We start from the raw sequence: 14,434 nt of genomic DNA, 5'->3' as shown, positions 1-14,434 counted from the left end.
CAGCTAGACTTGCTGCCTCTTATTATTTCCTGGTCTGCTTTTGGGGAGAGGGAATCTTCTATGTATTCCCTCTATTAGCTGTGAGAGGAAAGTTTGCACACATAATTTAGTAACTCGCCGATTTCTTTCCTGTGCCTTCAGAGCAGGCAGGTGATAGCTCAGATTAAAGGTTTGCATTGACACATTTACTGCTGCCTGTCATTCCCAGGCAGTACATCTCCAGGTAATCAATTAATACTTGCCTTTAATTGACTATTTAATTACACGTTACTAAACAAGCTGATGGATATGAATCCCATCACCTGTAACTTTGGTGGTGGCAAAGGAGCAAATTGCAATCTGTCACATAAAAGGCGTATAAGATGCTGCAAAGATCACTTCCCTTCTGTGGTGGGGGCGGGGGGCGGGGGAGAAGAACAGAAATACAGAAATGTCACAGCCCAGCGGAAATGAGAGCAGCCCATCACATGAAAGGAAAAATGCTACAAGTGTTGGTCCTGTTTGGGAAATAATAGGAAGGTACACCACAGTATAATACAGGGGTTAAGTACTTAATTCGTTCTGGAGGTCCGTTCTTAACCTGAAACTGTTCTTAACCTGAAGCACCACTTTAGCTAATGGGGCCTCCTGCTGCTGCTGCGCCGCTGGAGCACGATTTCTGTTCTCATCCTGAAGTAAAGTTCTTAACCCTTTATTTCTGAGTTAGCAGAGTCTGTAACCTGAAGCGTATGTAACCCGAGGTACCACTGTACTATTGGTAGGGCCAACCAAGAGGAACAGCAAAGGCTGGGAAGCTGATCAGCAATCAAACAAATTGTCCCACTTTGTTCATTTACAGCAGGGGTCAGCAAACTTTTTCAGCAGTCCCTCAGTCCACTGTCCCTCAGACATTGTGGGGGGCCGGACTATATTTGGGGGGGTGGGATGAATGAATTCCTATGCCTCACAAATAACCCAGAGATGCATTTTAAATAAAAGCACACATTCTACTCACGTAAAAACACTAGGCAGGCCCCACAAATAACCCAGAGATGCATTTTAAATAAAAGGACACATTCTACTCATGTAAAAACACGCTGATTCCCAGACCGTCCGCGGGCCAGATTTAGAAGGCGATTGGGCCGGATCTGGCCCCTGGGCCTTAGTTTGCCTACCCATGATTTACAGGCTTTTGTACCCTGCCTTTTAGCCAAAAAGGCTGTCAGGGTGGCTTATGAAAGTTCTAAGATGGTCCTTGCCCTCAGGCTCAATCTGAAGCATGAAAGTGTGGTTTTGTACACAATGGAGAAGCATGGATTTTATCTGCACACAGATGATTTGCAGATGATTTAATCTTCAATGGCATGTTTGTATTCCCAACATGATGCAGTGGTTCATGCTGGGAAGTGCCTTAGTTCAGTGGGAGAGCATCTCCTTTACGTGCAAAAGATCCCAGGTTTAGTCCCCAAATAGGACTGGGAATGTCCCAGACTGAAGCCCTGGGAAGCCGCTTCAAATCAGTAGATGATACTGAACTGGCTGGACCAATGGTCAGGTCCAGTATAAAGCAGCTTCCTTTCTTCCAATGTTAGAGTGCCCAACTAGCCCTGGGAAGAACTGGGTTCAAATTCCTCCTTGGCCATGAAATTTACTTGGTGACTTGTACCATTCTCAGGCTAACCTACCTTGCAGGGTTATTTTGATGACCAAGGGGGGCAAGATTAGGAACAGAAGAAGGTCCTTGCTGGATCAGACCCAAGCACCTCCTTAGACCAGCATCCCTTTCCCCCACAGCAGCCAATCAGATCTTTTTAGGAAGCCTACAAATGGTACTTGAGGAAGAGTAATCCTGTTCCTTTCTGGATCGCTAGCAACTGGTATTCAGAGACATGTTGCCTTTATTGTATGTCTATGCATGTCATCCTGAGCATGGGATTAAAAATAATTAAGAATCACTATTTAATTAATAAAGAATAACAACCTAGGTAAGTACCTTAACACAGCATCCATATGCAAGCTGCCAGGTTCAGAATTCTTGCCTTCGTGATCTTGCTGTCTTTCATCCTCTCATTTCCCTCTCCTTAAATTCTAAGGTAACTTCTATTAGAAATGTCTGCCTGCTGTAAACTTTTTCACCTGGGCTGCAGCTGAGACAAATGCATTAAATTTCATACGTGCCCTGCTGTTTTTGTTTTGCCTTGCCTTGCCTAATAGTGACCTCGGACCGTATTCCGCCTATTATTCGCCGAGGACCAACCAATCAAACACTTGCCATAGACTCTACTGCACAGCTGCAGTGCCATGTGACTGGGAACCCCCTTCCCAGCATCCAGTGGTTGAAAGATGGACAGCGGATCGTGGGCAGCGACCCTAGAGTGAGCCTATTGGACAATGGAACTCTACAGATTATGAACCTACAGGTATGTTTCTTGCTTTTCTCCACCTTAGCAGCAGACACAAGTTTCTGTTTCTTGTAGCAACAGAACTGTTTTATTTTAGTATCCCTGCAATCCTCATAAAATTGACAAATTGCAAAGAGTGCATCCATGTTCTTGGCATTTCTTATTGTTGGGCTTAAGAACATAAGAAAAGCCCTGCTGGATCTAGACCAGTGGTGGCCAAACGTGGCCCTCCAGCTGTTTGGGGACTACAGTTCCCATCATCCCTGATGACTGGTCCTGTTAGCTAGGGATGATGGGAGTTGTAGTCCTACTGTAGGTAGGAGTAGAACCATGTACAAATGCACATAGCCTGGGAGGTGATATCAGTTGGTTCACAGGTACATATATTGGGATGACATCCGCTGATTGACAAGTGGTTGACTCTATCCCCCTTTTCTGGCACAGTTAGTTATCATTCCTCCCAGCAGATGCAATTTGTATCTTTAAATACGTAGGTGCATTTAGCATCACATCCAGTTATGCCCACAAGATGGTACATCAGTGGAATATGGGCTGTGTGGCAGTATCTGTGACAGCAGGCGGATTCATGTGCCCATCTCTTATATGATAAAATCAACACGAGTTCTCTCCCTCGTACCCATTGAGTTCATTTGAACCAACCTTGTGAATTCTGTGATGTGTGTCCAGATCATGGCTTGCTACTTCACGGTGAATTCTGCCCCTCCGGCAAACAAGCATCCAGCAAGCGAATGAATTCCACAGTGTAGTTAGGGGATGAATTGCTTGCTTTCATAATCGTGGTAAATTGCTAAGTAATGAAATTACTTGATAAAAAAAGGAAAGCCTGTAATTGCCTGATTCAAAACTGTATAGGAATTGTTCAACCCTCCTGAATGCTGGCTCAGAGAATGGACTCATAAGCTTCTGTGTGCTTATTAAGACATTAATGTTGTTAACAGGCAGTAAGCAATTGCTTTGTTTTACTGACTAAAAAACAGCTGAATGCAATTTTCTTGCTCTTAACAAAGTGAATATCAATAAACAAAGAGCCAAGCCAGCCAAATCAGTCCCTTTGCGACACAGCTGAGTCTGAAAACACACTTTGCAGCAAATTCCATTATGGGGAAAGTTATACATAACTTGTCGCTGGGAGCTCGATCATAATTAACCCTCTTTAACTGAACCTCTCGCAGCCACAATTCTCTTTAATTGTCAGCTCCTCTGCTGAAGACTCTTCCGTCTTCTTCCAAAGACTCAGAAATCTGTAAATGTCTCATTGTGGTGACATTTAAAAATAAACCGACCGTTCCATTAGTGACGTTCAAGGTCAACTCGCAGAGTATTGCCAAGTATCTCCCAGACATAAGCTACACAGCATTTGTGGGGAGATTTCTCACATTCTGAACACATTTGCGATGTGTGTGGTCTCTCCTATCCCAACTCAGGGTAGGAAATTGGTGTGGTGGTGATATCTGGGCTCAATTCAGCATGCTGGTTTTGATCTTCAAAGCCCTTCTTGGCCTGGGACCCTTGATATCTGAAGGATGGCCTCTTTCCATAGTTACCTACCCGAGCCATGGCACCTGCCCTCTCAAAGTTGATTCCCTACCACGAACCCCAGTCAAAATATCTAGAGAGCACCAGATCAGGGAAGACAGCTTGAAATCATGAACGGAGACCCTTCCCCAAGTGATGTATCCAACTGAGATACAGTGGTACCTTAGGTTAAGTACTTAATTCATTCCGGAGGTCCGTTCTTAACCTGAAACTGTTCTTAACCTGAAGCACCACTTTAGCTAATGGGGCCTCCTGCTGCTGCCGCATTGCCGGAGCCTGATTTCTGTTCTTATCCTGAAGCAAAGTTCTTAACCTGAAGCACTATTTCTGGATTAGCGGAGTTTGTAACCTGAAGCATATGTAACCCGAGGTAACACTGTACAGTGGAGAGAATGGGTGTTTTCAGTGGTGCCTCTCTCTACAACCTTACTTATTGCATTGATACCCCAGCTTTATCTCCAAGAAACTCAAGGTGACATACGTGGTTCTCTCCTCATTTAATCCCCACAACAATCCAGTGAGGTTAGTTTGAGAGGCAGTGACTGGCCCAAAGTCGCACAATCAGCTTCATGGCCGAGTGGGGATTTGAACCCTAGTCTCCCAGGTCCTACTTCCTAGTGCCAGGAAAATCCCTTTTGTATTTTGCCAGGTCTTTTCAGCTGGATGCTACGCTGCAGCTTCCAGCACAATTGTTCAGCTCCATGACTTTATTGTAACTGATCATCCCTGGAATCTTTTCATTTCTTGATCTCTCTTTTAAAGCGGTTTGTTTTGATTTTATGGTTCTTCTTTGATGCTGCTTCGTTTGTCTCGTGGTCACTGCAGATTTTAATTTGTCTTGCTTTGTACTCCTGTTATTTGGTGGCTGATGAATTGAATGGATGGTTGTATGTATACAGTAAGGAAATTCTTAAGCAATTGGATTTTGATTTGTAAATGGCTTAAGTGCCACCTTGGCGTTAAACCTGGGAGAGGGCCTTTTTGGTGGCTGCTCCCAGACTTTGGAGGTCCTTTTGTAGAGAAGATAGATTGGCTTACTTCTTGTAGTCCTTCCATCAGCAGGTGAAGACTTTCTTGTTCCAAGAGGCTTTTGGGAACTGACTGCTTTTAATGAAAGGGCTGGTACTGTGATTTTTTTATTGTAATGACCTTGTGTGACATTATATATATCCTACTAAACATTCTACTAATGTTTAATTAACATTGTTTAATTGTTCCTAAATGATGGCTTTTTTATATGTTCTTAGCTGTTTCTGTCTTAGCAGTAAGCCATTTTGAGTCCCTGTCAGGCTAAAAGGTGGTATGTAAATTATATATATATATATATATATATATATATATATATATATATATATGCAGTACTTTCCTCCACATCGGTCTGCCCATGCACTGCAGATTGTTGTCTGAAGCCCTCCTCCAGGTGCACCCAGGTAGGGCAGGCTTTAAGGGTTGGCATTGTGGGGCACCAGCCCAAGCCCATAGCCCTACAGGGGTCCCAATCCCACTCTCTGGAGACTCCTGCTGTGTAGCCTCTTGTGTTCACCTGCTATTGACAAGCTTGCAAGCAGTGATGAGAGTTAAGGAGATATGGCAGTATTCTCCACCTTCTTTGAGTTCTCCTTCTGGGCGGTTGCATAGATTGGGCCCAGAAGGAAAGCGTCAGCAAATGGACAGCCATGCCTAGGAGAGGGGCCCACAGATGGTATCTTGACCCCTCCCCCATATATATATACACACACACACACACACATACCCACCTGGAGCCAGCATGGCCCTCACCAGCTGAAGCAAGGCAGCCCAACAAATAGCAGGATGTTCAACCATAGGTTGATAGGATGCTTTTTAGTTTTGCAAGGTGGGAATTGTGATACAGCAACAGCCCTCTGGAAACATCTGGAGCATCAGGCTCCAGAAGAGGAACATCCTAATGGTCACTAGGGCAAACTGTATCGTTCTGTGTCTCCAGTATTTACCTCTATGCGCAGAGGGACCTGGTGGGACACATCACATGCATTTTGATGCATTACAGTCATGCGTAGTTTTACAGCTCTGATTCCCCACAGGTTCAACCAACACCACGTCGCCTGACATCTTCACATAATCTCCCCTACTACAAGCTTATTTGTGTATATTTACAATATAGCAGAGTGGGGAGGGGGGTAGGAGATGATGGGAAATGTGGTGCCTCTCATCCCAGTGGGAAATCCAAGTTGTAAACCATACTGCTGCAATAAATGATTTTGACTGTGCATGAAGTAGTACCCCGTAACAGTTGGATAACCCAGGAGAAAGGCATTTTATTCAAACATGGAGCCCTCAGAAACCCCTCCTAGTGGTGCAGCAATAAAGCTGCTAGCACATTTGCAAAGCTAAGCAGGATCAGGTAGGGTTTCAAATTGGATGGGGGACCATGTTGTTGAGATTCCTGCATTGCAGAGGGTTGGACTAGATCAGGCTTCCTCAACCTCGGCCCTCCAGATGTTTTGAGGCTACAGTTCCCAGCATCCCTGAGCACTGGTCCTGCTAGCTAGGGATCATGGGAGTTGTAGGCCAAAAACATCTGGAGGGCCAAGGTTGAGGAAGCCTGAACTAGATTCTATTATTCTAAGATAGGATTGGCCGAACATTTGCTTTCTCACCATTAAGATGCCCCTCCAGAGCTCAGTACTATTGATAAATTGGGACACGGGTGGCGCTGCGGTCTAAAACCATTGAGCCTCTTGGGTTTGCCAATCAGAAGGTCAGCAGTTCAAATCCCCACAACAGGGTGAGTTCCTGTTGCACTGTCCCAGCTCCTGCTAACCTAGCAGTTCGAAAGCACACCAGTGCAAGTAGATAAATAGGTCCCGCTGTGGCAGGAAGGTAAACGGCATTTCCGTGCGCTATGGTTTCCGTCACGGTGTTCCGTTGTGCCAGAAGTGGTTTAGTCCTGCTGGCCACATGACCCAGAAAGCTGTCTCTGAACAAACGACAGTTCCCTTGGCCTGAGCTCCGCAACCCCGTAGTCGCCTTTGACTGGACTTAACCGTCCAGTGGTCCTTTACCCTTTTACTTTTTTACTATAGATGAGGAAGTTAGGCAAGGTGCAAGTTTACCTTGATCTATTAGGATGCTTTGGGGTTGGGGGCCCATCAACAGCTAATTGCTGCAAATCTCCTATCCACAATGAGTTTTCGAAAGAGGCCACTATGAGAGTGAGGACTGACCTGTAGCTACTGATGGGATAGGACCGAGCTGCTCTCCCATCACCACTATTGCTGCAATCTTCATGGATGGGGTTGTGGCAGGGTAACAATGAGGTTGGGACTGTGTGGACACACTGTTGGGAGCCTGGCCCTGTGCTCCTCTCCACCCGCCAAGGGTTGTGTCAGCCAGCCGGGCTCCCCCCTGCGCGGGTGGGCAGGTCGCTCAGTGCTGCCCCTCTATGCTCCAGTGAGGATGGGGTTGCTGCGGCAGTGAGGGATGGGCTGGTGCAATCCCAGCCCAGCATGTGTGGGCCTGCCCTGGACACCAGCAGCCCATGCTACACCACTGCATTGGGCACAGTCATGCAGTTGACATCATTTCTGGTCTGGCCCTTGTTCCACTGTCAGTAAAGCCACATGGCTCGTTCTTGGGAGGCTGAACACCACAAAGGAAGGCAAACTCCTTTGTTCTTCTTGTGCCCTTTGGGTAAAGGCTATAGCATCTGCTTTTCATGCAGAAGGTCCCAGGTTCAATCCCTAGGTAGGACTGGAAGAGAGCCCTGCTGAAATCCTGGAGAGTTGCTTCCTTGGTGCATAATTTGAACATAGCTCTGGGCTGTGAGGAGGCTCTTGACTCCGAAGAGCTCAGGTGGAGCTTTTGGGGGCAGTCTATAGCTCTCTCCCCTCCACCAAAGAATCCCAAGGTGGGTGTGTCCAACTTGCCCTTTCGCTGCACCGGAGTCAGATCAGGCGATGGGGTAACGTGGAGGTTATTCATGAATTACTTATCAAAACACAGAGCTCACGCTAAACATTTGTTTAAAAATTGATGCCGGCAGTCAGCGGGGAGTGAAATATTTCACGTTAGTTTTGTGCCTTCATTGTGTCAGAGTCAGAAGGTTAATGCATCTGCCGGGTCCCAGCGCGCCTAATAGCATCGTTTTATAGCAGTTGTGGCTCTTTGCCCAGGAAAAAATTAGAGCTGTCAGGTGGACTGGAGGACTAGCATGAGTTAATGGTCCCCCAGGACGGGCCGCCTCATCAGGCCACTCTGATTCATGGGGAAAAGTGGGGCAGCCGTCCCCAAGTTGCAGCTTCAGAGCCCACCTGGTGGGGACATTAAAGCGATCCTCTCTCTTCCCGCTCACTGCCCCATAGCAGTGGCAAGCTGCAAGCCATTCTCAACCTCCATTTCAGGGCCTTTGCTTTTCATTCTCCATGGGAGAACATGTGCTGGCAGTGGAGCCTGTTCGCCGTTAAATTTCGGCATAACCCCTATCTACCGCGCTCCGTCCTACTTAACATCGCTTATGGCTGCCTCTCACCGATATGCCTTCATTAGAGCTAGGTTCAATGTCTTTCCAACAAATGTGCTGAGACATAGATTCACTAAGGGCCAAGTATCTTCAATGTGTGCTTGTGAAATGAAAACATCTGAATCTCTACATCATGTTATGTTTATTTGCCCTTTGTACTGTTCAGCCCGTGCTAGTATACTAAACCCCATAATCCAGCCTATGGCTGACAAACCAGTAGACCTACAGCTTGCCTGGGGTCTTCAAGATGTGGATCCTTATATTACCCTACAGGTTGCTAAATTCCTAACAGCCGTCCTCTTGTACAAGAGACGGAATGGAATGTTAGCTGATTATTGATCGTTATAAGAATTTTCTATAATGACATCCGATACTGATTTTAATGTAGTGCCTAAAATTTTTTAATCTTAATCTTAATCTTTTCTTATGAATAGCTAATATCTGTCCTTGTGAGTTGTGAATTGTTTTATATTATTTGTGGTTTGTACGAGTCCGCTGTTTTATTTGATTTGTTTTGTTTTGTGTGTGTGTGTGTTTCATGATGGGCGTAAAGCCGAATAAAACATTTTGACTTTTTTTAAACATGTGCTATGCGTGCAGAAGATTCTAGGATTGGTCCCTGGTACCAGCAACTCAAAAGATTAGGTAGCAAGAAATGGGGCAGGCCTCTGCCAGAGACCACGAAGATGTAGCTGCTGCCATTCAGAGTAGGTGATCCTGAGCTTGATAGACAAATAGGCTGAGCTGCCATAAGGCAGGTCTCTATATCATATTTGCAATTCTCCATCATCAATTCAGTGTTAGAAACTCAGATATGAAAGCTAGGTGCCAAACAGCTCCTTAAACCAGGGTTACAGTCGCCAAAACGGAATGATTCATCGCCATTTTGGGTTCGAAAGTCGTATTTTTCAATAAGTATTTTTGGTTCCTACAATTCATTCTGATTATGCAGATAAACCATAATGGACAAAATTCTACAGGATGTGCTGCTAGTGTGTGAGAACAGTCAAGATCCAAGGATCCCCAGGCAAGCGTCTCCAGATGGTGGAGATGTCAGATGCCATCCTGGCTCCAGGGCATCTTCAATTGGTCGCAAGTGGCCAATAGCCAGATGCAAAATGTGCCTGGAAAATTTCAACCACTGCCTGATTGGTCAGGCCTGATTTGTAGTCTGTAATGATGTGGTGGTGGTGGTTTAAATCAGTTGTTTTGTCGCTTTTTAATTTTATAATTATTTTATTGTTTTGTGTTATGCACTGTATTGTGAATTGCCCTGCAGTGGCGTAGCGTGGGGGTGCAGGGGGGGCCGGCCGCACCGGCCACAACATCTGGGGGTTAGGGTTAGGGGGCGCAAATCCACAGGTTAGGGGGCGCAAATCCACGGGTTAGGGGGCGCAAATCCATGGGTTAGGGGGCACAAATTACTTGCCTTGCCCCGGGTGCTGACAACCCACGCTACGCCACTGCTGCCCTGGGATCTCCTTGCTGAAGGACAGTTTAAAAGCTCAGTGCATACATACATACATACATACATACATACATACATATATACACGTGCATACATTTATTGGTATGTCACCTTCCCTCCAGCTGAGGCCGGTGTGCCTGCTGCAACCTCTCACAGGCAGTGACAGCCCAGCCACAGTTATTGAGGTCATAACAGGACTGGATTTCTCCAAAGGAGCAATTCTCAGAAACATCAATTAGTTCAAAATCCTGTGGCTAGACTGCCAGCCCTGGTATGCGGGTGGCGCTATGGTCTAAAGCACTGAGCCTCTTGGGCTTGCCAATCAGAAGGTTGGCGGTTCAAATCCCCACAATGGAGTGAGCTCCCGTTGCTCTGTCCCAGCTCCTGCCAATCTAGCAGTTCAAAAGCACACCAGTGCAAGTAGATAAATAGGTACCGCTGTGGCGGGAAGGTAAACGGTGTTTCCGTGCGCTCTGGTTTCTGTCACAGTGTTCCATTGTGCCAGAAGCAGTTTAGACATGCTGGCCACATGACCCGGGAAGCTGTCTGCAGACAAATGCCAGCTCCCTCGGCCTCAAAAGGAGATGAGCGCCACATCCCATAGTCACCTTTAACTGGACTTAACCGTCTAGGGCTCCTTTACCTTTTTTACCTTTTACATTTATCCCTGATTCTGAAGCACCTCCACTAGCTTCCAGTCTGTTTCCAAGTAGAATTGACCTGAGGGTGCCTGAGGGATCGCCTCCTCCCAGATGTGAAGGGCCGCAGCTCAGTGGCAAAGCATTTACTTTGTGCACGAAAGGTCCTGGGCTCAATTCCTAGCAGCTCCAAGTAGGGCTGAGAAAGGTCTTTGCCTGAAAGCCTGCCAGTCAGTGTAGACAATACTGAGCTAAATGGTCCAACAGTCTCACCCAGTAGAAGGGAGCTTCTTATATTCCTATTTACCCATGTGCTAAGATGAGGCAAGGTTTACCTTGCCTGGGCTGGTTCACTCCCTTCATGGGCAGACACCTTTTCCGGCATCTGCACATGCACAGACGTGATTTCCGGCGCCACGGAAGCAAGTACTCATGCCATGCCACACCAGTTTAGCGCAGCACGTGGGGACTTCCCAAGAGGGTGGCTCAGTTCAGGAGCAGCTTGTGGGCTAGTTAAAAGACCCCTGTGGGCTGCTTGTGGCCCATGGGCCTTAGGTTGCCAACCCGTGCATTAGAGGATCTTCTCCAAGTACTCCTCACTTCTGAGGTTGGGTGAGTGGCTCTTAGTGAGATGGCCTTTTGGCCATGGGGCTCTGTCTGTGGCGGAGTTGGGGAACATGTGGCCCACAGATGTTGCTGGACCCCAATTCCCATCAGTCCCACCCCCAGATTCCATACTACTAATCTGGAGAATGCTCTCCCTATTCCTTCTGTCCTTTCAGCAATAGGCAAAGACCTTATTAGTTTAATTTTCCCAGGCCTTTTAAAATGTCATCCTGAACTTCTTCATTTTTTAAGTGCCGTTGTGTTTTTTCACCTGCATTTTATTAGCTCTGCCTTTTTAATGTATTTTTTTATTCTCATTGTTTGAATTGGGTGGTTTTTTTCTATCTTAAATGTTAGCTGCCCTGGAAATATTCATATTGGCAGGATACCCACTTTTTAAAAAATAAATAAAGCAGCCTTTATCATTAACCGTCTATGTGGGAGGGAGGGATTATGAAAGATAACTACTATATGGCAGGTAGTTTTATTATCCCCATATTAAAGATTAGAGGGGTGAGGCCAGGGCAGCTCAGTGAATTTGCACCGGAGGAGCAATTAAAAATGGAGGACGTTCCAGCTCTTGGGCTTTCATGCACAGCCATACTTGGAATGCTGTGCGCAGCTCTGATTTCCTCAGAAGGGACATTGTAGAGCTGGGGAAAGTGCAAAAAGGGGCAAGGCACATACGTGGGACTACCTTTGAAGGTGACTCGGAAACTACAACTAATCGAGAATGCGGCAGCTAGACTGGTGACTGGGAGCGGCCGCCGAGACAATATAACACCGGTCTTGAAAGACCTACACTGGCTCCCAGTACGTTTCCGAGCACAATTCAAAGTGTTGGTGCTGACCTTTAAAGCCCTAAACGGCCTCGGTCCAGTATACCTGAAGGAGCGTCTCCACCCCCATCATTCTGCCCGGACACTGAGGTCCAGTGCCAAGGGCCTTCTGGCGGTTCCCTCATTGCGAGAAGCAAAGCTACAGGGAACCAGGCAGAGGGCCTTCTCGGTAGTGGCGCCCGCCCTGTGGAACGCCCTTCCGGCAGATGTCAAAGCGATAAACAACTACCTGACATTCAGAAGACATCTTAAGGCAGCCCTGTTCAGGGAAGTTTTTAACGTGTGATATTTTACTGTATTTTTGGTTTCTATGGAAGCCGCCCAGAGTGGCTGGGGAGGCCCAGCCAGATGGGCGGGGTATAAATAATTAATTATTATTATCATTATCATTATTATTATTATTATAAGTTTTAGTATTCACAACCAAAATACAGTGGTACCTCGGGTTATATACGCTTCAGGTTACATACACTTCAGGTTACAGACTCCGCTAACCCAGAAATAGTACCTCGGGTTAAGAACTTTGCTTCAGGATGAGAACAGAAATTGTGCTCTGGTGGCGCAGCAGCAGCAGCAGCAGGAGGAGGCCCCATTAGCTAAAGTGGTGCTTCAGGTTAAAAAGAGTTTCAGGTTAAGAACGGACCTCCAGAACGAATTAAGTACTTAACCTGAGGTACCACTGTATGTGGGGGTGGCTTAAAAGCGAAGCACGTAAACAAATCCGTGGAGGTTATGACTGCTAGTTATGATGGCTATATACAGTGCTATTTTTGTAGAAAAAGGTGCCGGAACTCACCGTGACAGTAGTGGAAAGTGGCATGAAGATGAACATGAGTGCTGGGGTTTGTTGTATTGCAGTCTGCTTCCATTAAGTCCACACATCCTACTTCTCCTAGTACTCTGAGAAAATGCATAGGACTTCTTCTTAGGATGAAATGTGGATTCCCCTACCCCATGTCCCAACACAAAAACACAGAAGGAGATCTATACAATATCTACTGCCTGCATACCAGAAGGTGAAACACTCCAGAACAGGAGCTGTGGCTGCAGCGAGTTGTCAGTGGAAATGAATAACACCCTCCCTTTTCTGCATGTTCCAGGTTTCAGACTCGGGGTTGTACGTTTGCATTGCTACCAGTTCAACCGGCGAGACAAGATGGAGTGGGTTTCTGGCAGTGCAAGGTCAGTGATGTTGAGGAAAGGGCAGGAAGTGGACTCAAATGCATGAGGTTTACGTTATTGGATCTCTTCAGACATCCTCTAAATGCATTAACTGGGCACTCGGGGAGAGGCAGTGAAGATGTGCATGCATTGGTATCCATGGGATGGGGGGGGCAGTGTCAAGGGGACAGTTGCCTCCCCACAGAAGAACCACAATCCCCAGTTTCCCAACTTTTCTTTTAAAATAAGGAGTAAGCTTTTAGCACATGTAGATCCTGAGATATGAGGCAAAAGGTACAGACACTTTTTATTAATAGTTTGAGAAAATAGCCTCCTCCCAACTTTCGGTGTTTTACTTTGCTCCTCCCCTTGGAAAAGTTGCTACAGGCACCTATGATGTACCCATCATTGTTCCCGTTGCCTTCCGCGACTTGGAGGACAACTGTTAGAAGCAGGGACCCTCTGTCCATTTCCCCAAGTCCGTGGGGCTGGACCTTGGAACTGTAATGAAAGCAACTCAGACTGGAAACCTATGTAAGAGCTGGAGGCTCCACCCCTTTCTGGCTGTCAGTCAGGCCCTGATTCTGCATGTGGTTTCCCCCTCCTCCTGAGTAGCTTCACATGCAGCTTGCTGGGCAATGCCTGGTTTCCATCTCCTCTCATCCTGTGGCTCTGGGGGAGATGTGGGGACATGTTGGAGAGCCAGCCCAGAGACCCCGCTGGTGGGGTGGCATCTCCAAGCCCTGGGACAGGAGATCTCAGGTTCATGGTCTTGGCAGGCCTGAATCCTGACACTCTCCTGAACTTGCAGAGTGTGCATCTCAGAGCCCTGGAAAGCCAGGGTTCTGAAATGCACGAAGAGCTTCCACAAGCCCAGGATGGTCCTTGCTTCACACAGTCACCCTCCAACTCAGGAAAGGCGACGAGAGTTCCCTTCCAGGCCTGCTGTGATTCTGATAATCCCACCGTCAGTTAATGTTATTTGCATTTTTTGCAAAATAAACTTCACATTGAGTGCACAGATGCATTTAACATCACATCTAGTTTTGGCGCTTAGCTATGTCATGCTTTGAATTGTGTTTCTTCTGCAGTAGAAAGGGGTCAACTTCAGAGCATGCTTCACTATTCAGTATAAAATGCATTTTCTTTTAACCCTGGTTGGCTGTGTACCCACCACTTGCTACACTCCATGCAAGGATGAGTGGATTAATTTTTTGGCCCAGGCAGCTGTTGTGGGGTTTGGACTCACAAAGCCACAGTCCTCTCTCCAGGCCTGCAATTGT

At 46.6% G+C, this 14,434-nt stretch overlaps 1 protein-coding gene across 12 annotated transcripts in view; it reads left to right on the top strand.

Annotated features, from left to right (window-relative positions):
* ROBO3 (roundabout guidance receptor 3) overlaps positions 1–14,434 on the top strand; it is a 329,951-nt gene that overhangs the window by 288,275 nt on the left and 27,242 nt on the right. For all 12 annotated transcript variants that reach the window (XM_083713429.1, XM_083713427.1, XM_083713428.1 and 9 more), the window contains exons 9-10: positions 2,194–2,399; positions 13,091–13,172. In XM_083713429.1, coding sequence (XP_083569555.1) covers positions 2,194–2,399; positions 13,091–13,172 — 288 coding nt within the window. The remainder of the gene's footprint in view (positions 1–2,193; positions 2,400–13,090; positions 13,173–14,434) is intronic.

This window comes from Podarcis gaigeae (assembly GCF_964106915.1).
Source record: "Podarcis gaigeae genome assembly, chromosome: 15".
In the NCBI taxonomy this organism is placed as follows: domain Eukaryota; kingdom Metazoa; phylum Chordata; class Lepidosauria; order Squamata; family Lacertidae; genus Podarcis; species Podarcis gaigeae.
Note: the sequence above shows the minus strand (reverse complement) of the source record. Positions and strands in the feature narration are given on the sequence as shown.